Source organism: Podarcis cretensis (genome assembly GCF_951804945.1).
Source record: "Podarcis cretensis genome assembly, chromosome: 10".
NCBI lineage: Eukaryota > Metazoa > Chordata > Lepidosauria > Squamata > Lacertidae > Podarcis > Podarcis cretensis.
In genome coordinates this window covers 46,899,382-46,923,976 of record NC_137179.1, presented here as the reverse complement: position 1 = coordinate 46,923,976, position 24,595 = coordinate 46,899,382, and the positions used below count along the sequence as shown (strand labels likewise).

At 42.5% G+C, this 24,595-nt stretch overlaps 1 protein-coding gene across 20 annotated transcripts in view; it reads right to left on the bottom strand.

The window, feature by feature from the left end:
• GRIP1 (glutamate receptor interacting protein 1) overlaps positions 1-24,595 on the bottom strand; it is a 356,892-nt gene that overhangs the window by 78,142 nt on the left and 254,155 nt on the right. For 19 of the 20 annotated variants that reach the window (XM_079994094.1, XM_079994090.1, XM_079994100.1 and 16 more), the window contains one exon: positions 14,104-14,184. The exons of the other annotated variant lie outside the window; for it this stretch is intronic. In XM_079994094.1, the coding sequence (XP_079850220.1) occupies positions 14,104-14,184 (81 nt within the window). The remainder of the gene's footprint in view (positions 1-14,103; positions 14,185-24,595) is intronic. 20 annotated transcript variants of the gene reach the window in all.

The following is a 24,595-nucleotide window of genomic DNA, read 5'->3' as shown; positions in this document are numbered from 1 at the left end:
GGACCTCTACACCTCTTTTGTGGCCCCTGAGATTCTCGGTAGGCCACAATCCCCTCCCCAGGCCATGCACGCTCTCTTCTGGCTGCAACTCTCAGCAGTCCTGGTTTGCAACCTGCTTGAGTGTTTTTGTTTAATTGGAATGCATTCTATGATAATCCCAGGTGGAGGAAAGAGAAGGGCATCTAGCCAAGGTGAAATTTGCATTCATTGCCCCACCCACTTTTGCCTCTGGCACCACCCACCACTGGCAGGTGGCCCTAATTAGAAGGCTGCCCCAAAGTGAGATGTGGCCTTCTCTTTGGGGAGAGCGTTCTACACATGGTGGAGTGGGAGGACCATGGAGAAGGATCGCTTTCCTTGGTTGTCACCCTCTTTCAAGAAGGCAGTTTCTGCATGTGCTGTAGAGGGAAGTGAGGGGCAGCTGGGGCTCGTCAACCTGGGAAGGTAGTCCATTCAGGACAGGCTTCCTCAACCTTGGGCCCCCCAGATGTTTTTGGCCTACAACTCCCATGATCCCTAGCTAGCAGGACCAGTGGTCAGGGATGATGGGAATTGCAGTCTCAAAACATCTGGAGGGCCGAGTTTGAGGAAGCCTCAAGTCTAGGAGAAGGAAAACTCTTGATCCCAAACCTCTGCTGCCTTGTGAGAAAGGCTTTGAGAGTAAACCTTGAGGGGAAACCCATACCTACTGTCTTGAGGACAAACTTTAGGAGAAGCAAAGACTAAGGACTACACAAATCTAGATTCCCTAAATGGTTGGATGGTGCCTTGTACACCTCCTTCCAGCAACTTCTGCAGCCAAGCTGGTGCCAAACATATTGCTCTGCTTCCCTTTGGTTCACATGAGTGAGGCTGAGAGGGAGGTCCCATTGTCTGGGCAGCCCAGGGTCTCATCCCAAGGTGCTGCTAACAGAGCAGTTTGACTTCACCTCCATCATCTCTCAAGACAGACAGATGCCAACAACAGACACACATTTTAGGAAAGGTCCTGAAGACACTTCAGGAAATGCCAGCTTTCAATAACCACCTAAAAGCAAAATGTTAGGTGCTACCCTAATTTTAATCCGAAGCTGATTCTAGAGAGCTGGAACGTAAAACTGAAAGCCCCATTTTTACTTGGTATCAAGTGTACCACTACAGCATACAATCCTCTTAGGAACAGCCTAAGGAATTCAACAGCTGATCAGGGATATATATATATATATATATATATATATATATATACACACACACACACACACACACACACAGAGCACCTTGTTCATATGTTTAAATCGAGATATGGCAGCTGTTTCTTCATATTGGTTTTTTAGGGTGGCATAGTTCACAAATGACGGATTAGAGTTTTCTATGATGAATAACATATATTACATAAAATGACCCTCCCGTGTGAGAAAAGGGTATGTAGGGAATGTGACTTTCCAAAATGTTGAAGATAAATGCAAAGTATTATTGGCTTTCTCTTTTCAGGAAACAAAAAAATCTTTTTCAATTATGATCTAAATAAATTTCCAATTTTCAGCACTGATGATAATACAGACTTTTTCATTTATTCTGATCAGTCCTTTGGTTTTTATACATCAGGGTTTATTGACAATAAACCCTTTCCATATAAAAAGTAAGTAAAATATTTTTTGCTAGCGGACTTTTTGAACAACAAAGGAAAGCAATTAATAGGGGCATAACATTACATGAAAATGATTTATGGCCTTCGGCTATCAAATACGTAGAGATGAGGATGACTGCACCAAATAAACAAAACCAATGGAGTTAATGATCTTGTTTATCATGGAGCATGAAGGAACCTTTTCTAATTTCCTGCAACAAGTTAACTTTTTCTCAGTGCTATTCTAAACAAATTTCCAATTTTCAGCACTGATACCAGTAAAAATGATTTGTTGAGGGACCTATTTCTTTTCATCTGCTCTTTGGTTTTTATATATGGGAAGTTCATTGGCAATGAACAGTTAGTGTATAAAAATGAAGTAAAATAGTAAATAAATAATATAATAAAAATGAGTTTATATACTTGGGCTTGAAAAAAACTATCTTGCCTTCCTATCTTTTATTTTTAGAGCTCTCTGGTGGAATCTGTATACTGTGTAATAATTATAAATTATAAAATTCTTCTTCATTCAGGTCACTTCAAATGTAGTACCAGACTACAGCAGGAAGGTGAAATTATGTCTTTAGTTTGTTTGATTGGAAAAAATTGTTTGTCCCATTTGTGCTTCCAAACCTTCAGGATTAATTGTCACTTTCAAGACAAAGCGTTCATGATAAACATGCAATGTATATTAAGTGATGGGAATTTCATGGAACATTTGTAGATAGTTAGCTACTTTTCTATATAGCAAAGTATCACTTATCCATCATTTAAAAAATATTTTAAAATGTTTAACATGTTTACCAGGAAATTACCAAACAAAATCAAATCTTTCGCAGGAAATAAATATTAAACTTTCAAAACTGAATCCATTTCCTTAGGGCAATACTTCTCAACCCCCCCCCCCAAATCGAATAAACCTAGTTTGTTAACGTATTAATAATTGTTAAACAGTGGTTTCCCAACTGTGGTTCAGAAAACCTGAGGATTCCTTGGAAAAAGCTCACCAAGTGTTCCTCAATGGAAAAACGACTTATGGTGGATAAGCGTCCCAGAAACGCAGATTGCCCTGCACTATCAAACCTTTCCCTGTGTCACGGTCCGGTTCATGGGCGGTAGAAGTCCCGGCTGGGGACGTCGGGGCCGGGGGAAAGATGGCAGGGTGGGAGCAGGAACGGGGGTCCAGGAGTCAGGAAGCCAAGAGTCCGAGGGTCAGAGAGCTGGGAGTCAAGAAGCGAAGGGGAGTCAAGAAGCCAAGGGTCTGAGGGTCAGGTAGCAAGGAGTCATGAAGTCAAGGGTTTGAGGATCAAGAAGCAAGGAGCCAAACACAGGAAGGCAGGGAATGTGTTGCTGTGGCAAAAAGCCGAAGGGAAATGCTGACCTTATATCCCTTACCAGCTCTTGCCACCAGGTGCTGTGAGTTACCAATTGGCCTCACCTGTGTGGCCACGCCTTGCCTCTTCAGAACAAACTTAGGAAGGCCCCAGTCCTGCAAAGTCCTATTGGTCACTGGGCCTGGCTCCTGCATGCACTCCTGACACCCTGCAATGCTCAACTGCAGGTGAGCGCACTAGAGGATTTGCATTAAAGCAGGCTGTGAAAATGGGACAGCAGTTTCAGCAAGGTTCTCAGGAAGCAGGTGACATTCTTCAAACCTTTGGCCTCAGAAGAGGGCATACCTTGATGAACAGTGACAAAGTTGACAGCAAATTTGTGTTTTTTTGTTTTCCTTCCACCATCTGTGTTAACAGAGCTGAAACCCACACATAGTATGCCACTATTTCCCCCCACAATGCCTCTACTGTCACTCCAAGGGCATTACGGGGATAAAAACTATTGTGGTCCTCACTGGCCAGAACTATCTCCATGTACATGGCCCCCATTTTTTTGGCTCAAGGGCCACAATGATAGCCATCCCTCTGAGGGACCCATGCCAGCAAGTGCACACACTGGCACACAGCCATATACTCATATAGCATGCATACACAGAGAGATGGGAGACAAGCATCCTGCACACACCTACATACTCAACTCAGCCATGTTTCTGATCCCAGGGGAAGCAGTGGTGTAGGAGGGTCTCCTCCTGCTCCAGTCCTGAGGAGGAAAATCAGAGCTGCTTTTTTGCCTTTACAAAAGGCCCATTCTTCCTCTGGTGCAGCTCTATTGTTATAAGAGCAGAGAAACTTAGGAAATTCTCAAAGCTCTTCTAATAACAACGGCATGTCAGAGGGGAAAGATCTTTTGCAAAGCTGAAAAGAGGTGACATAACCCAACCGCATGTTTATAAGACCAGTGAAGAGGTTGAAACTTTTCCACTCTGACAAGCACCATAAAATTGTTGGAAGGGTGCTTGGGGGGGGGGGGCACCAGAAGTTCTTTGGGAGCAACCAATTGGCCATAGGTCATAGGTTAAGGTAAAGGGACCCCTGACCAGTAGATTCAGTCGTGGCCGACTCTGGGGTTGCGGCACTCATCTCGCTTTATTGGCCGAGGGAGCCGGCGTACAGCTTCCGGGTCATGTGGCCAGCATGACTAAGCCGCTTCTGGCGAACCAGAGCAGCACACAGAAACGCCATTTACCTTCCCGCCGGAGCGGTACCTATTTATCTACTTGCAGTTTGAAGTGCTTTTGAACTGCTAGGTTGGCAGGAGCTGGGACCGAGCAACAGGAGCTCACCCCGTCGTGGGGATTCGAACCACCAACCTTCTGATCGGCAAGTCCTAGGCTCTGCGGTTTAACCCACAGTGCCACCCATGTCCCAGGGTCATAGGTTAGCAATCCCTGTTATTTTAAACAAAGCAAGTTAGGTGTACTAAGCTTAGACTCAGTTTCCCTTCTTTCAGAATACCATGCTTTCAAAAAACTACTAAATCTCAGTTTTTAGAAGATGATGATACATTGCCGAATATCAGAACAATTGTTTTCTAGAACATTTTTATGTGACTAAATAGACTTGGACTGATAAAGTTGATCATGTGATATACAAGTATAATTTTTCCTGCAATATTTTCAAGGCGTTAGAGCCAATAGAGCACAACAGGAATTTAAATCTAAGCTGTATGATTAATTGCACTCTGTGATTTGACATTAGTAGCCAATCTTGCGGCACAGTAGGATGCTAGATTAAAACTGAATCGTGAATGAATCCTACCTTCCTGACCTTTGCAAATTTCTCCCAAGGAAAGGTTTTTACACTTTGAGGTCACTACTGACACCATCCTCTGTTTTAGATGGATGCTTTCATAACAACTTTTCTATCTACTTGTGGAGCCCATGTTGTTAAATATTTACAACATTTATATATCTCACTGGGCTATCCCTGAAGAAGCAATGTTAATTTTCTTGCCCAATTACTGGAGGGTCAAATCCATTGGCCACATCCATAAAAACTTGATAATCTGTTTGCAAACAATAGTAAATAGAAGATTACTAAGAAAGTAGCAATTTTCTTTTAAGTTGCTATAAAATGTCAGCCAAGTTTCCTTGCTATAGCCATCATATAAATTGATGTCCTTGTTACTCTTTGTTTTAGATTGCATTGTCACCTTGCTTTATATGTTTCTTGTTTGCTTGTCATGAGTTATAACTTAAATAAATGTGACCTATCTATAAAGATTGAGCCAATAAAGTGTTTGACCTATTTAATACGACTTTTCACACTTTCCTTACAACCACAGTGACTGAGGCATCTTTGAGATCATGTGGGGGAAATAATGAGGTCAAGCATGTAAGAAATGAATGACGTTGCATCAGTTACAGCCCCATGAAAATTATTGCTCATGGACACACCAGTTGTGTTGGAAATGACAGCGTCTAAAGATGGGCTCATAAATGCCTTGGTATCATTCAAAATAAAATTCTGAAATTGCTGAGTGAAGGAGACTTGCATGCATAAAATAAGTAGTATGGTCCAGTGCGCAGAGAATTGTAACAAGATTGTGGTTCATCTGTGATCTAGAGAGGATAGCAAGGAATGGGGGCAATTGGGAAGAGACTATGTATCCTGTTGTCTTTGTCTATGGAGTTTTCTTGGTACTGGAGTGGCTTGCCAGTTCCTGCTCCAGTTATGGTTTTCCAAGTAGTGATATATGGAAGTGAGAGCTGGACCATAAAGAAGGCTGATCACCGAAGAATTGATGCTTTTGAATTATGGTGCTGGAGGAGACTCTTGAGAGTCCCATGGACTGCAAGAAGATCAAACCTATCCATTCTGAAGGAAATCAGCCCTGAGTGCTCACTGGAAGGACAGATCCTGAAGCTGAGGCTCCAATACTTTGGCCACCTTATGAGAAGAGAAGACTCCCTGGAAAAGACCCTGATGTTGGGAAAGATGGAGGGCACAAGGAGAAGGGACGACAGAGGACGAGATGGTTGGACAGTGTTCTCGAAGCAACCAGCATGAGTTTGACCAAACTGTGGGAGGCAGTGGAAGACAGGAGTGCCTGGCGTGCTCTGGTCCATGGGGTCACGAAGAGTCGGGCACGACTAAACGACTAACAACAACAACAAATGTATCCTGTTAAAGGTTGTAATAACCGGAATTAGGAAACAGGGGTGGTCAGAGAAAGATACTTCAGACTTCTGGCCTAGAGCGGGGTGATTGGGGCCTCCATGGCTCAGATCTTTATCAGTCACTGACTAAGTCGCTGCTGTAATGGGATCATGACCTTATCTGAGTGATGAATAGCATTAAATAGAGACCTTCAGCATAGCCATGTCTGAGGCTTTTCCTCCAGTTCCAGCTAGCTTCTGCTAGTGCGGACATCTGCACTAGGGCTCACATGCATAAAAGACAACTCCATGTTTCATCCTTCATTGATGAAGTCACAGGTGAAGATGGGAGTTTGCACAACTGAAAACCACTGTATCTGAAGCGAAGCTCAGTGATGCGAATGCAGTGTTTCTATGTTGGTTGCTATACGCTAGCAAGTCAAAATTTGAAGTTGTGGTAATCAAGTAGTGAACATGCATTTAGGGAGAAGCTCTGTATCTGAGCTTTCCCCACAGCAGCTAGAATATTCATGAACATTTTACCCACTCTAGCATAGAAACCCCTTTCCATTAATATTTGCTCACTCTTCCTGTATGCCATTGAATCCAGTTCTGTATTTTAGCATTTTCCTCCACTAAGTAGGACAGTAGGAAGCCAAATGGGAGCAGATGGAGCTGCAGATAAATAGACCAGGCAGAGCAAAAGCTATGCAGTTCCATTACTGTATGTAGCCCAGGGCAGGAGAGGTAGGCTAAAAAAGGTTTTGCTTTGGCAAGGTCCCCAGAGTGAAGCCAGATTACACGGGGTAGGTCCTGTGAACTGGATAAGACTCTTAGAGCAGCCAGCAGGAAAGTTATTTATCACCATCTTTACATCAATAATTTCCTCACCTATCAAAACAACCGTGTGCGTAAAGTGCCTTCTACTATTTTTCTTTCCATAATTTAAGCAATCAAACTTCAAATTATCATAAATCTGCCATGATAAATACATTTCTCAGTATATATATATATTTGCAATGGCATGCCCTGTTTTATTTATGGTGTCAGCAGTTTTCTCTGCTCCATTCAGACATAGAGGATTAGATTCAGAATGTACTTAGGCATTTCCCTAAATCTTTTCTAATTCAAGTAAGGCAGTTTTAAGCATGCACCCCAGTACTAATCTGAACAGGAGTAAGCTGTTTTGAACACAGACCAAAATTTTCTGACCCAAATAATCTGCCACATGGTGCCAGGGTGCATTAATTACTATAATATTGACTATGACACACAACATACAACAGGGAATTTCTCAGTTCTTGTTCTGTAGAGTATTCTCAAGGCATATACTTTAATCACAGAATTAATTTTGGCATTAAATTAAATGATAGGACTAAACAGTAATTCAGTTTTACAATGATAAACGATGCTCAGAGAGGGGATAAGCCTGACAAAAGTTTAAACTGCAATTTGGGTATAACCAACCTGTACGCAGTTTTAATTAACTGCCTTTACTTTCATTAAATCTGCATATCCCTATGAAAGAATCAATCATTTGTTGACTTTGCACAGTGAGATAACAGGATGAAAGTGACAGGTATCCTCATGGCATGAATCACACACTAGCTGTTTAAAACAATAAAAATAAAAAGAGCACTTCAGGAGAGTCTATACCCCATTCTTTGCACTCCCCCTGCAAACTGACTTAAAGAGGAGTGGCATTAACACGTAGCCTGTGAAATGATTCAAGCACTGCTAGTGCTATCAAGGCAGCTCCATTTCACTGTTCATTTCCCTGGTCCTATGTGGGAAGATGGTTTTATTTTATTTCTCAGCTACCTTTTCCCATAAGGTCCAGGGGCGAGTAACAACAGTATAAAAATACAGTACTAAAATCAGTTTTTAAAAATTGCAATCAGAACAACAGGGTAGGTCCATAGAATCATAGAATCATAGAATCATAGAGTTGGAAGAGACCACAAGGGCCATCGAGTCCAACCCCCTGCCAAGCAGGAAACACCATCAGAGCACTCCTGACATATGGTTGTCAAGCCTCTGCTTAAAGACCTCCAAAGAAGGAGACTCCACCACACTCCTTGGCAGCAAATTCTACTGTCGAACAGCTCTTACTGTCAGGAAGTTCTTCCTAATGTTTAGGTAGAATCTTTTTTCTTGTAGTTTGGAACCATTGCTCCGTGTCCGCTTCTCTGGAGCAGCAGAAAACAACCTTTCTCCCTCCTCTATGTGACATCCTTTTATATATTTGAACATGGCTATCATATCACCCCTTAACCTCCTCTTCTCCAGGCTAAACATGCCCAGCTCCCTTAGCCGTTCTTCATAAGGCATCGTTTCCAGGCCTTTGACCATTTTGGTTGCCCTCCTCTGGACACGTTCCAGTTTGTCCGTGTCCTTCTTGAACTGTGGTGCCCAGAACTGGACACAGTACTCCAGGTGAGGTCTGACAGGAGCAGAATACAGTGGCACTATTACTTCCCTTGATCTAGATGCAATACTCCTATTGATGCAGCCCAGAATTGCATTGGCTTTTTTAGCTGCCGCGTAACACTGTTGGCTCATGTCAAGTTTGTGGTCAACCAAGACTCCTAGATCCTCTTCACATGTACTGCTCTCAAGCCAGGTATCACCCATCTTGTATTTGTGCCTCTCATATTTTTTTTTGCCCAAGTGCAATACTTTACATTTCTCCCTATTAAAATTCATCTTGTTTGTTTTGGCCCAGTTCTCTAATCTGTCAAGGTCGTTTTGAATACAGTGCTACCTCGGTTTACATATGCTTCAGGTTACAGACGTTTCAGGTTACAGACTCCGCTAACTCAGAAATAGTACCTCGGGCTAAGAACTTTGCTTCAGGATGAGAACAGAAATCGTGCTTTGGCGGTGCAGCGGCAGCAGAAGGCCCCATTAGCTAAGGTGGTGCTTCAGGTTAAGTACAGTTTCAGGTTAAGAACGGACCTCCAGAACAAATTAAGTACTTAACCCGAGGTACCACTGTATATAAATTCTCCCCCCCCCTCTCTCTCTCTCACACACACACACACACACTCCTGTTGTCATTATCTATCTATCTATCATCTATCTATCTATCTATCTATCTATCTATCTATCTATCTATCTATCTATCTATCATCTATCATCTATCTATCATCTATCTATCATCTATCTATCTATCTATCTATCTATCTATCTATCTATCATATATCATCTATCTATCTGTTGGAAGCCACCCACAGTGGCTGGGGCAAACCAGTCAAATGGGTGGGGTATAAGTAATAAATTGTTGTTGTTGTTGTTGTTGTATCTCATGTGTCAAAGGCAAAAGCAAAGAGGTACATCTTCAGCGTATGATGAAACCTGTGCAATGAAGGTACTAGACACACACCTGTGGCAATGAAATTCCAAAACTTAGGGGCTGCCACAGAGAATGCCCTCTCACGGGCTGCCACCCCAGGGACTCATGAGGTCGGTGGAACTACCAAGAAGGGTCCTGTGGTAATCTCCTATGACAGGGATGTCCAACAGGTCGATCGTGATCTACCAGTCGATTGCGTGATCCTTAGTGATTGACCCCAAAACCAAAAGCTCAACAACTTTGACTCTTCCTCCCCAAAGAAAGCTCAACAACCTTGGGTCTTCCTCCCCCCCAAAAAAGCTCAACAACTACCAGTTTTGTTTTAGTGGGAGTAGATCGCAGTCTCTTGGAATATGGACACCCCTGTCCTATGAGAACCCGTGGCTTAAATTGTCAAAAGATCTATAACCTTTCTACAGAAGTCCTAGCCATTTCCCCTTGTTTCGTGAGAGGGAGGAATGCAGTACTCTTCTAACCTACTTCACAACGCTAGAAGTAGTGCATAGTAAAGAAAAACCCAGAGAAATAGAAAGCTATTTCAAGGAAAAACTAGATAGATCATCCACAGAACAATCTGTTTATAAATAGTATCGAAAGAGGCACTTGTTTTCACACATAGCTGCTTTATAAAATTGTACCTAGTTGTCACCACGATAATTTGTGTTCATCGTTTCAAAATTCAGTATACAAATCACTGAAATAGAAATCACTTTAAGGGTCACCTAGCCTGATCCCAAAGTGAATAGAGGAAATCTGCTGCTGCAGTGTCTCTGAAAGGTCCAGAAAAACCTCCAACAACAAACCTCTGCCTGTTCTACAGTTACAGTTTTTAAGTACACTAGATATCATTTTGCCAGGTGAAAAAACTTATCACTGGCAGGAAGACTCCAGCAAGCTACAAATTTAGTTCGAACTAGCAATTTGAACAATGAAAAATTGACTATATATGCAGGTTTTATTTCGGTTATTGTTTATAATAGTCACTGTCAGACTGATCCAACACCAACTTATACTTTTATTTTTTTTACAAAAGTTATAACGCATTACAACATCTTATGGCAATGAATTCCACAGTTGGATGACATACTATGTGAAGTTGTTTGTCTTTGTCCTGCAAACCAATCAGTTTCATGGAATGACTGAAATTTTACTGGTTTCCCACTATTTTGGATAGTTTCCTATCTGTGGTGTTTCCCCCTCCAGGGCTGAGTGAGTCCACTGTATAGCAGCCATCTCACCAGCATAGTGGTGGCTTTCCCTTTGCCCTGTAGGATCATTGTACAGGATCACTCTATCATGTACCCTGTAACTATTTCTTAAGTATTCTACATACGGAAGATACACCATCTCCCTCATAATTTTGGATGCACTTTTCTTCATCTTGTTTTTATTTGGCTGTATCCAATGCAGTTGTCTGATTAGCACAATGATTTTTTGCTTCCACAATATAACTATCCCTTGCTCCCCTGTGCCCTCCCCAAATCTTCTCCAGAGTGTTGGAAGGGAAAACCCAGAAAAGATTTATGGGATGCCCGGGGAAGAGAGTGGTTGAAGTTTCATTGTGCAAGCAGAAATCCTTGTGCTGATGGAAGGAGACACAACACGTTCTCTCTTTTACATGTGGTGACACATAATATTTGAAGTAAGGGTGGAAGCACTATACATACTGAATTGCTAGCCTCTCTGGCATGCTAATGGCTTTCTGTGCAACCTAATCAAATGATCTAGGCTTTGAGCGCTAGTGTAATAGCATAGTAGCTAAAATCTCGCCTATGGTGGCCTTAGGGAAGCCTCCCTCCCACAAATGCAAAATGGGGTGGGTGGGGTGGGGGAGAAAATATTGACTTACCTTACATCATGGTTGTAAGAGCTGCAGCTAGTTAATGCATGTGAAGTGCTTCAAAAACTTGAAAGCACTATGAAATGTTAAATATCATTATTATTCATGTGCTAGGACTGTTCAGCCATAAAAAAGAAAATCCAGCCTGAACGCAGAGTTGGACTAGAGTTTTCATGTCTCTAATCTATAATTAGATCTTATCGTTCTTAGATAATTTGACATTTTTCAGCAGCAGACTATCAGTTCTGGAGGTAGTTTTTCCTCTCTTCAGTTTAAGATTTGTGCCCTCTAACAGTCCGATCAAACATTTGGCGCTTAGGTCCCAACTCTAGCCAGTTTTGCTGGTCTAACGCAAGGCATGTGGTTGGGCAGTGGGTCCAGGGAGGTGTGATCTATATGGCAGGCATAGGCAAAGTCGGCCCTCCAGATGTCTTGGGACTACAACTCCCATCATCCCTGACTACTGGTCCTGTTAGCTAGGGATGATGGGAGTTGTAGTCCCAAAACATCTGGAGGGCCGACTTTGCCTATGCCTGCTATATGGTGTGACCTATTCTTCAGTAGTACAACAGCTCAGTAGCTGTTGTGCCTATAAGCATACATGCACGTTTACACACACACATATGTACGCTGGTGTAGCATAGTGGCTAGGGAACTGCAAATCAGGAATCCCATGGTTTGAATCCCACCTCCACCATTAAGTGGCCAGGAATCCTTAGGCAAGCACACCTGCCTCAGCTTGAATTCAACCCATTTGTAATATGCAGGATTGTTGCAAGAATTGCAACTGAACATATACACAGCACTATCAAACACATGCTAAGTTGCTGCTATTACTAATCAACATTAAAACTGATTATTGTTATAAGGCCCTAAGCATCTCTACTAAAATATTTCAGCTATTAATTCTGAAGGAAAAGCATGTCCCACCAATGCAGACCCAGATTCAATCCCTGGTGACCCCAGAGCAGGCTGGGAAGTTCTTGGAGAGCCAATCACTGCAATTCTGAGCTCAGCAATAGTGATCTTGATGAATCAATTATCTGACTTGGTGCAAGGCAGCTTCCTATGTTTGCAGGGAATATCCACTGAAGGATAATAATACCCATAGAAGTGATTGTCTCTTTCGGGAGAAATCAAAGCACATGTGGATAGGCTGCCAACAACCACTGACAGCAAGGGATGGTTGCTATGCACTATTCAGCCTCCTTGTCACCTCCAATTCATCTTTCCAAGTATCTGCAGAACTGGGTCAAATACAAAGGGATGTTGCTCTGTTTGGCTAAGGCTAGAATATCAGGATAAATATCTGCTTCAATAAATACTTTCTGTTTTCTTAGGATGCTTCAGTGTTTATCAAAATCAGAGGTAATAATAAACTGATAATGAAACACATGGTTTTGCAGAAGCGGGAAGAATTCAGCTAAAAATGTCACAACGCTATAGAGTTATAAAATCACAGGCTTTCTTTACAGTGTAACATTTCTGGACAGCGTACATAAACAACTTTATGGAAAGCAGCATTCGTTTTCTGCCTGCCTTAGTCACACAAGCATCATCTTCCCTACCCTGAAAACCTCCAGTGGATCTGCAATAATACCCTCTCACATGTGTTTGATGCTGAAGGGGTGAATGCTCATTATTTTCGTTACTCTAGACTGAAGCTACATCAATGCTGTAACAGTGAGAGATGTGAATAGCAGTGACACTGTGAGTTGACAGAGGAGTCTCCATGTTTTGGATCAAAGGTCTCTTATTCCTCATAAAAGAGCCCTGCACTTCAAAGCATAAGAGTGACAAGAGGTTAAGACAGTGATAAGATCATGTGTTGTATCTCTCAGTGGTGGGGGTTATCTACCGATGACAGTCACCTGAAAGACACTGAGTGAGCTACTAATGAAATGCTGAGCAATTTAGAAGCCGTGCTCCAAATATGCTGCTACCATATAACTTTACCTACAGGTGTCTGTCTGTCTTGATGGACCTGATGCCCTATGCCTTCAACTCTGTAGAGCTGTGTAACACAGTCACTACCATTACCACTGACGTATGACAACTCTCAGTAGTGTGATTTAAGTGGCACAAATGCTGTGTCATCTGGAATACGCTAACAAGGACACATGAAGTGTGGCTGTCCTGAAGCATGACTACAAGGAAGGTGGGAGTTTGCATGTTGTCTAGGTCATTTACCTGAATGTCTTGCCAAGCCTTGGTGATTATTCAGGAGGATAAGAAGTAGTGAGCATAATCAACTGGAATTTATACATTCATAGGCAAAGCACCATCTTCTAAATTTGCCCAGAATGAACATGAGAAGTTGTAAGGGTTTCAACTACTAGACAATCAATTGAAGATAGCACCAACAAGGCTATAAAACATGTTTCCTGGTGAAAGAAAGATGGTGTGTAATACAATTAAGGTGCTTCAAACTTTGGGACAATAATAATTGTGTGTGTGTGTGTGTGATATATAATTCCTGTGTAACATATAAAGCAGAGACTCACTCAACACCCCCTTGGTGATGTACGTGAGCTGCACACAGTCTCACATATCTCACTGCAGGGGATATTTGCTTAATACGTAACGCAGAAGAGAGAACACATGAATCATTTGTGCTTCCCTTGTCACTGCTTGTCAGTCCAAAGCCACCCTCAGAACAGTGCATAACCTAGGCAATTAGGAGCAGAAACTACACTTATAACTAATTCAAAGTGCTCTTCACAAGAAGAGCAGAACACTTAATTAATTCAAAGAATCGCCTTCCCAAGAGTGATCTGAGAATTACTTGAAACTGAAAAATAGCAGTATACCTGGGATACTCTGCCTCCTTACAGCCAATGCTCCTTCGGGTGGTTTTGTCTGGTTTGCAGATTTAGTGTATGGACTCTCATCTGAAACACAGAAAATAATGACAATTTCAGATTCAAGGTGTGCCATATATTTCATCTGATTCCCCCAATGGATTATTCTGCTGCTTTGCAGTAAAAGAGAAAAAGACTTATTTTATTTAATGGGGCTAGAATTAGGAAACCACCACATTTCCATCAAATGCTCCCTTCAGAAGCATTTGACATGTTGTTAATCTTTCAAAATAATGAGTGTAAAGCAATAAATGTAAAGGTAGGAAGCCTAATAGGGTCATGCATTCCTTGTAGTAACCCCAAATTACTGATCAACAATGGGCTTTTTCCCACGGTGACCTCGTTTGTATTTAATGTAAAACCAATCTGTGAGTTAATGCAAATGTGTGAGTTCTGGAGATGAGATGGTACTGATGTCCTGAACTGGCAGGACAGTGTGGAGGAGCAGAGGAGTATAGCTATGACTGGGACACACCAGGGCAAGCTGAGGCTGGAGAAGGAGAGGTTGGTGTAGAAAATACTCACAGGGTGACCAATGATGGCGAAGGGATGGGGGGTCAGTGCACAGGAACCAGAGCAGCAGGACCCATCACCAGAGGCAGAGGAGCCCCTGTCTCCCCGAACATGGCAGGCTCTAATGCATAAGGAGCAGCAGGAGGAACACTCTAGGAGGCTGAGGCAGGCAAGGGCCCACAACCCAGCTTCCTAGTTGCCCAGGTGGGGCTCGCTAGCTCTGGGAGGAGGTGTGTGATTCCTCAGCTGAAGTAGGCTGAGGACAGGTGAGGGCCACCTGCCTCATCAAGCCTAGATGCTGCAATCTGCATGCGAAGTACCAAAAGGGAAACAGAGCTGAGGTCTGGGTCTGCTCAACTTCCCAGGTTGGTTGGACCATGGCTTGGATGGTCCAGGGAGCTCTTTGAAGATGTGGCTTGTGTGGGACTGACCTCTAGGTGCCCTGGTCTCTAGATCAGCTGCTGAAGTGGGAACCTGGCCTGGCTGTACATTGGACTTGTTAGCCCGCTGTTAGCATTGGCTGTGGAATTGTGTATGCCAGTGGGACTTGCTGCCAGGGACCCGTGGTTCAGATCAACTGGAAGCACAGTAGCTGGGAAACAGTTTAGGGAAGTTTTTTTAAAAAAGGAAAACAGGGCAAGGGTTAAAGATCATACATTCTTAAGTGCCCCATCCTTAAGTGTCTTTCTGGCTTTAAGTGGCATCAAGCCCAGTGGCATGAATAGTGTGCAGTTTGGCTTGCAGTCCTCAGAGATGTACGTGAAAAAGAAACACATATATTGCAGATTGTGTAAACTTTTATGTTACATGGATTTGATATTCTGCTTTATCACTACCCGAAGGAGTCTCAAAGCGGCTAACATTCTCCTTTCCCTTCCTCCCCCACAACAAACACTCTGTGAGGTGAGTGGGGCTGGGAGACTTCAAAGAAGTGTGACTAGCTCAAGGTAACCCAGCATCTGCATGTGGAGGAGCGGAGACGCGAACCCGGTTCACCAAATTACGAGTCTACCGCTCTTAACCACTACACCACACTGGCTCTCTATTACTCGCAACCCCCTGACCTTTCATTTTAAAACCTTGCTCTTTTATTCAGTTACCGAAGCAGGATAATATACTTGTACAGCAGCTATGTTTCAGTAACAATAAGGGAATTCTTCTTTAAATTTGGGTGCATTTCTGCCCTGCGGATAGGACCATACAGTGGCAAAGGAAGAGGTAGGGTGCCATCGTGGCTGCCCCCCGCCTGCGCTGGGTGCCATGCCCCCAGGATCCCCCCCCAGGACGTGCACCAGCCCCACCCCCACCTGCTCTCCACCCCCCGGTACTGGAGTATGAAGTTCTGCCACTGGGACCACATCCCTTTAAATTCTGAAGGAACTATTTTTTAAAAGCTATTTAAGTCCAATTTCAGAATGGCTGGACAATGCTATACCCGGGGAGGTAGCACTGAGGCACCCTAACACTGCCAAAGAATACCAAGGATCAATAAATTGTCTGAGGAACTGAATAGTGTTTAGTCCACTTCCTCAATAAGCAGTAAAAAGAACAGAAAATTAGATTCCATTCTGCTTCTCAAGTAGCTCTTAACATACCATCAAATAAAGCTATTTGCATTTTTTTTCTTTGAACCTGAAGAACCAATTAGTTTTAACCATATGCATATTTACATGCTTTAAAAATAAGTGAATAAGGCTATCAAAGACTAAAGTTATCTCAGGTAACATCCCAAGATGTGGCAAAAAAAAAAAAGGCAGTAGTTTAATAATAATAATAATAATTCTTTTGACTGGCCCACTTGAGGTTTCATTTCCATATACTGATTTCAGTATTTATCACTTGTTACATATAGGTTTAATTTTAGAAATTACTTCAAAGTGGGAAGGCCATTCATTTTTATGCAACAGAGAAATGCGGCTTGGTGAGAATTATTTAAAATCACGCCCCAGATAAAAACCTCCACAAAGGTTAATATAGAATTTCCCCCTTCTCATAACCATGCTTCCTATACCATATCCCACTTAGGCAGAGTGTGCACTGTCTCACATCACCACCTTACAAACAACCCTTGGTATAAGCAGAACATTTCCCACAGGTTCCAACACTTGAGATGGATGGTATTAGGGGAGGTGCTCCTTGGGCCCAAAGTCATTCAGAGCTTAGTACACCAACAACACCATGCACTGGGACGCGGGTGGCGCTGTGGGTTACTCCACAGAGCCTAGGGCTTGCCGATCAGAAGGTCGGCAGTTTGAATCCCTGCAACGGGGTGAGCTCCCGTTGCTTGGTCCCAGCTCCTGCCAACCTAGCAGTTCGAAAGCATGCCAGTGCAAGTAGATAAATAGGTACCGCTCTGGCGGGAAGGTAAACGGTGTTTCCGTGCGCTGCTCTGGTTTGCCAGAAGTGGCTTAGTCATGCTGGCCACATGACCCGGAAGCTGTACGCCGGCTTCCTTGGCTAATAAAGCGAGATGAGCGCTGCAACCCCAGAGTCGGTCATGACTGGACCTAATGGTCAGGGGTCCCTTTACCTTTACCTAACACCATGAATTGGATCCATTAACCTGCAGGCAAGCTAGAGCAGCATCTCAAAGACTGAAATGAGATGATCCCCTCTTGCCATCCCATGCAGGAGCTCAGCTGTTGTGTCCTGCGCCAGCTGCATCTGCCTGGAAGGTTGCAGAGGGTCCTGGCTGGCAAATATCGGAAACAGAAGGCTGAATCAGACGGACTTTGGTCTGCTTCAGTTCATTATCCCTGCTACTGCCACTACTACTTATTTATCACTTTTAAATCAACAGAAGTTAGATTCAGCCTTTCTCAACCTGTGGGTCCCCAGATGTTGTTGAACTACAACTCCCATCATCCCTAGCCAGCAAGGCCAGAGCTCAGGGATGTTGGGAGTTGTAATCCAACAACATCTGGGGACCCACAGGTTGAGAACTGCTGGATTAGATGGATCACTACTGCCCATTTTTAAAAGAATTAGTAACTGAATGAATTTTCCAAAGTTGCCACTGACTCTATAAAATGGTGAAGTTTGAAAACAAGTATCTTAGATCTACACCCATCTAGGCACTAGAACATTGATGGGGAACCTGTGGAACCCTCAGATGTTGATGGACTCTGACTTTCATCTGTCCCAGCCAACATGGCCAAAGGTGAGAAATGATGGAAGCTGTTGTTGTTGTCGGTATCTGTCAGTCTCAAGAGAGGATGGAGTGTGCCTCTGGAGGTTAGCAGCAGCTGGGGTGCAAGCCTAGGCAGTGTGTATGGAGGTCCTGGCTGCCCAGACAACAAGACCCCCCCTCAACCTCACAGATGTGGTCCAAAGGAAAGCAGAACAATACCTTTGGCAGCAGCTTGGTTGCAGTAGTTGACAAAAGGAGATAAGCAAGGGGCCGTTGAACCGTCTTAGGGATTCGACTCTGGATTTGTGTAGAGGTTACTCCTTAGCCTTATCTTCTCCCAAATATATCCCACAAGGCAGCGGAGGTTTAGGGCCAGAGTTTTTCTTCTCCTAGATGAGCTACCTTCCTAGGTTGATGAGCCCCGTCTGCCCCTCGCTTCCCTATGTAGCACGTGCAGAAACAGCCTTCTTGACTGTTGGTCCCACTATTGGTTTCATCCACTCAATCTGCTCAAGTTTGTCTTTGCATGAAGGGGAATTCCCTAATTCATCGAGGGTTTGAGACCCATCGGTTACCCTTACCTGCTTTAGCTGGCCAGCCAAAGCCATTCCCAGGGTGTGGTCACTGTTGCATGCTGACAGCTTCTAGGAGCCACAGGTGACAGCTAAGTGCAGGATGGGAACCGAAGTTAGATCCCAGTGGGAGCACACTGTGTTCCCCACCAAAGGTTCTACCCCTCCCCTAACAACATCTGGAGGGCCACAGGGTTTTCAACCCAGCACTAGAACATACTGATTAGTGACAGTAATTGCCTAAGCAAACTAAATGTCCAGTCACCAAGGAACAAAATAATATTTATTTAGAGGAGCATGCACACACACACGCACACACAATATATATAGTCAGTTTACCTCTCTCACTTCCAGAGGGCTCATACAGCAGGTGTCTACATCTACTACTACAGTGGGAATAATGTTTATTATGTATATGCGTTCCTAGAGCTGCATTCATTACATGAGTAGATTTTTTTTTTTTAATTTCCTTTGGCTGAAAGATTAGACAGCCTGTGATAAACAAACAATTTCCAGCAAGTCATTATGCTGTTCAGAGGCAACTGCTGTGCCAGCAATTCCCTTAACTCAGCGACTACAGAAAAAAGCTTTCTGTGCATCTACCTACAATTGCATTTTCTGCTGGTAGAAAGATATGAACAGAAGAATAACACTTCTGGATCTGGCTAGTAGTTGCCCATCTAGTCCAGCATCCTTTTCTCACAGTGGCCAAACAGATGCCCATAGGTAATAGGTAAGCAGGACTGGGCACAACAACCTATCCTCTCCTGCAGTTTCCAGCAACTGGAATTCAGAAGCATACTGGCTTTGACCATGGAGGCAGAGTACAGACATCACAGTTAGTAGCCATTGACAGCCTCGTCCTCCTTGAATTTATCTAATACTATTTTAAAGCCGGGATGCAGGTGGCACTGTGGGTTAAACCACAGAGCCTAGGACTTGCCGATCAGAAGGTCGGCGGTTCGAATCCCCGCTACGGGGTGAGCTCCCGTTTCTCGGTCCCTGTTCCTGCCAACCTAGCAGTTCAAAAGCACGTCAAAGTGCAAGTAGATAAATAGGCAAGTAGATTCCGTCGGGAAAGTAAACAGCATTTCCGTGCGCTGCTCTGGTTCGCCAGAAGCGGCTTAGTCATCATAGCCACACGACTTGGAAGCTGTATGCCAGTTCCCTTGGCCAATAAAGTGAGATGAGCACCGCAACCCCAGAGTCGGTCACGACTGGACCTAATGGTCCGGGGTCCCTTTACCTTTACTGTTTTAAAGCCATACAAGTTGGTTGCCATCACTGCCTCAGTCATGGATGCTTTAGCTGAGATTCCTGAATTACAGGGGATGACCCCTGGGGATCTCTTCCAACTCTAGACTTCTATGATTCGAAGTGAATTCCATAGTTTAACTATGCACTGTGTGAAGAAGCACTTTTCTTTTGTTCACCTTGAATCTTCCAATATTCAGCTTCATTGATTTTACAAAATGCGATTCTATGAAACAGAAAAGATTTCAGCAGGCATTGGAAAATAAACCTCCCTAGCCATGGAAGTTGCTTCTGCCCCCCCCCCCCCAGTTGCCTCATACTGGGTTAACATCTTTATCCACTGCAACCCCAAGGTCTTGCTCCTGGCCAGTCACCACCAGTTCAGACTCCATGAGCCTATATGTGAAATTAATATATTTCACATGTCGCAGCTCTGGGATAGCTCAGTTGGCAAGAGCATGAGGCTCTTAATCTGAGGGTTGTGGGTTCGGGCCCCACCCGGGGCAAAAAATATATCCTGCACTGCAGGAGGTTGGACTAGACCAAGATGATAATGGGTCTGGAAACCAAGCCTTGTGAGGAACAGACGAGGGAGTTGGGTATGTTTAGCCTGGGAAAGAGGAGACTGAGAGGAGATATGAGAGCCATCTTCAAATATCTTAAGGGCTGTCACACGGAAGGTGGAGCAAGCTTGTTTTCTCCTGCTCCAGAGAGTAGGACTCAAACCAATAGGTTCAAGTTACAAGAAAGGAGATTCTAACTAAAAATCAGGAAGAACTTTCTTATGGTAAGAGCTGTTCGACAGTGGAACAGACTTCCGCAAAAGGTATACTAGGTTCTACCTTCCTTGGAGGTTTTTAAGCAGAGGTTGGATCTGTCATGGATGCTTTAGTTGATATTCTTGCAATGCAGGGGGTTGGATTAGACAACCCTCAGGGACTGTTTTAACTCTACAATTCTAATGATTCGAAGTTAATTGACACAGAAGTATGTGTGCTGCTCTCACCATATGAAACTAGAACTGTTGCAATATGATCTGCTATGAACTGCTTAACTGAGATGGATTACCCTGGAGGCCTTCGTCAAATAAAACTGGTTTTATTCTAAGTACAGTACACTATAACTGTCCACTGTGAAACAGTGTAGCCTTCTTATTCAGGCCTAGCTGTCAAGGACTGGCTGGAATCATTTCTCCATGTGTTAAAATAAAAAACCCATTTTTAAAGGGACAGCTTACTATTCCAACTACTCTCCTTTGTTTTTGTTTTTTTTAATAATTTTTATTCATTTTTCAGATAGATAACAAAAACAATACAAAACAGTATAATTTCAATCTCATCATTTCATACCCTTCTTTCTTTTGACTTCCCCATACCTCCCCATCCCTGCATCCTTGTTTAGTAGTTCTTTAGCAACCCTTAGGTCCATTATCTTAATTCCCTTTCATAAAGATTCCTTTGGTTTTTTTGATTACTGCTGCAATTCTTTACCTCTTACCCCCTGATATCTTAACATTCCTCAATTTTACAATTATTTTTGAGATATATTTTGAATTTCTTCCAGTCCTCTTCCACTGTCTCTTTCCCCTGGTCACGGATTCTGCCCGTCATCTCGGCCAGTCCCATAAAGTCAATCACCTTTGTTTGCCATTCTTCCAGAGTAGGTAGTTCTTGCGTCTTCCAATACTTTGCCAGTAGAATTCTTGCTGCTGTGGTGGCATACATAAAAAAATTCCTGTCCTTCCTTAACACCACTTGGCCAACCATGCCCAAGAGGAAAGCCTCTGGTTTCTTAGGAAAAGTCCACTTAAGGACCTTCTTAATTTCATTATAGATCATTTCCCAGAAAGCTTTAACCTTTGGGCAGGTCCACCAAAGGTGGTAGAAAGTGCCTTCAGTCTCATTACATTTCCAACACTTATTGTTAGGCAAGTGGTAAATTTTTGCAAGCTTGACTGGGGTCATGTACCACCGATAGATCATTTTCATAATATTTTCTTTTAAAGCATTACATGCAGTAAATTTGATACCGGTGGTCCATAACTGTTCCCAGTCAGCAAACATAATATCATGACCAATATCTTGTGCCCATTTAATCATTGCTGATTTCACCGTTTCATCCTGTGTATTCCATTTCAACAGCAAGTTATACATTTTTGATAAGTTCTTAGTATTGGTTTCCAACAGTTCTGTTTCTAGTTTTGACTTCTCTTTCTGAAATCCTATTTTTCTGTCCTGTTTAAATGTCTCATTTATCTGATGGTAATGCAACCAATCTCGAACCTTAGGCTTTAGTTTCTCATAACTCTGAAGTTTCACCCTTTCACCATCATATTCTAAAATTTCATGATATTTTGGCCATTTAGAGTCCATATTAAGCTTTTTTACTTCCCTAGCTTCCATTGGTGACACCCACCTAGGGGTTTTACTTTCCAGCAGATCTTTATATCTAATCCAAACATTATACAATGCTTTCCTCACAATATGGTTTTTAAAACTTTTGTATACCTTTACCTTGTCATACCATAAGTATGCATGCCAACCAAAGCTATTGTCGTACCCTTCCAGGTCCAAAATGTCAGTGTTCTCAAGAAGTAGCCAGTGTTTCAACCAGCAGAAAGCTGCCGATTCATAATAAAGTCTTAAGTCCGGCAGGGCAAACCCCCCTCTATCCTTTGCATCAGTTAAAATCTTGAATTTAATTCTGGGCTTTTTGCCCTGCCAGACAAATTTTGATATGTCTTTCTGCCACTTCTTGAAACAATCCATCTTGTCCAAAATCTGCAACGTCTGGAATAAAAACAGCATTCTAGGCAATACATTCATCTTAATAGTAGCAATTCGGCCTAACAAGGAAAGTTTCAACCTTGACCATATTTCCAGATCCTTCTTTACCTCTGCCCAACTTTTTTCATAATTATCCTTAAATAAATTCACATTCTTGGATGTTAAGTTTAACCCCAGGTATTTTACCCTTTTTGTTATTTCCAGGCCTGTTTCATTCTGAAAACTCTCTCTTTCTTCCATTGTTAAGTTTTTTTCCAACACTTTCGTTTTTTGTTTGTTCAATTTAAAACCTGCTACTCGACCAAATATTTCAATCAGTTCTAATACTCTTTTAGTACTAGTGTCTGGCTGTTGCAAGGTCAATACTAGGTCATCTGCAAATGCTCTTAACTTGTAATGTCTAACTCCGACCTGAACTCCTTTAACCAACTGGTCCTTTCTAATCATGTTTAACAAAACCTCCAGGACTGATATAAAAAGCAAAGGGGATATTGGGCATCCCTGCCGTGTACCTTTTTCTATGGGTATTTCTTCTGTAACCACATTGTTTACAATTAACTTGGCCTTTTGTTGGGAATATATTGCACCTATACCGTTTTCAAAACCTTGGCCTACCCCCATCCCTTGGAGATTCTTTTTCATAAAAGTCCAGCAGATATTGTCGAAGGCTTTCTCCGCGTCCACAAAAATCAGAACTGCTTTCCTGTTAATGTCAACATCTAGCAACTCTAAAATGTCTATAATGTTCCTCACATTGTCTGACATATATCTCCCTGGGAGAAAGCCTGTTTGGTCCTTATGAATCTCCTCTATCAACACTCTTTTCAATCTTTTTGCCAAAATGTCTGCAAAAATTTTGTAATCCACATTGAGTAAAGATATAGGGCGGTAGTTTCTAACCTGGTTCTTTTCAGTTTCTGTCTTCGGTATAAGTGAGATGAAAGCCTCTTTCCACGATTCAGGTGCCTTTTTCCCCTTCAGAATTTCATTGCAAACTTCCTTCAATGGTTGTATCAACCATTCTTTCAGCATTTTGTAGTATTTAGCCGTAAGTCCGTCTGGTCCTGGTGATTTTCCCAATTTCATATTTTGGATGGCGCTCTCTATTTCTTGTTCTGTTATTTCCTCATTTAAGATCCTTTTACTTTGTTCTGGAATTTTTGGTAAGCCGTATTTTCTGATGAATTCTTCTATTTCTTGTTCATTAATTGGCCCTTGTGCATACAATTTCTTAAAAAAACTTTGAAAACAATTGTTTATCTCATTAGGTTTGTGGATAATTTTTCCATCCATTTCTAGACTTGTTACAGTGTTCATTTTCTGCCTTTTTTTCAATTGCCATGACAGAAGTTTCCCGCATTTGTCCGCTGATTCAAAAGTTCTTTGTCTCATTTGCTTTATCTTCCATTCTATTTGTTGGTTCATGAGCTCCATATACTGCATCTGATAAAACTTTATTTCTCTCAAAATCTCATGGGACTTTGGTTTGGACCTCAATTTCTTCTCTCCTTCTTTTATTTTTTCTAGGATCTTTTCCTTCCTCTCATTTTGTTGCTTCCTCTTTATAGAGTTCTGTTGGATTAAGAAACCTCTCATCACGGCTTTGCTTGCATCCCAAATTATTCTTTTTTCCACATCTGTTTTCCTGTTAATCTCAAAATAATCTTTTAATGTTTTAAGGGCCTTCTTGTGGATCTCTTCATCCTTAAATAGGGTGTCATTCATTCTCCACCTAAAGGATCCAGTTGTTGTTAGTTTCATCTCCATCTTCACCGCATTATGGTCGGAGCAAGTTTTTGGGCATATTTCTACTTTTTTTGTTCTTGACGCCAGACTGCTAGAAATCCAAATTTGGTCTATTCTTGTCCATGTCATTTTTGCCTCAGAGAAGAAAGTTCCCTCTCTCTCTAGAGGATTCCTTGTTCTCCAAATATCAATCAAGTCCATAGTTTCAGTCATTTCAAAAAAGATCTTTGGTAGTCTCCCTTCTTTTGAGATCACTTGTCTCTGTGCTTTATCCATGTTTGTTGAGACAACTCCATTCATATCTCCCATCATTACGATTTTATAGTCTATAAAATCAACTAGTGTCTCATGCAACTTCTTAAAGAATTCGGCCTTCCCCTCGTTTGGGGCATATACTCCAACAATCAGAATCTTTTCTCCTTGAATTTGTATTTCAATTG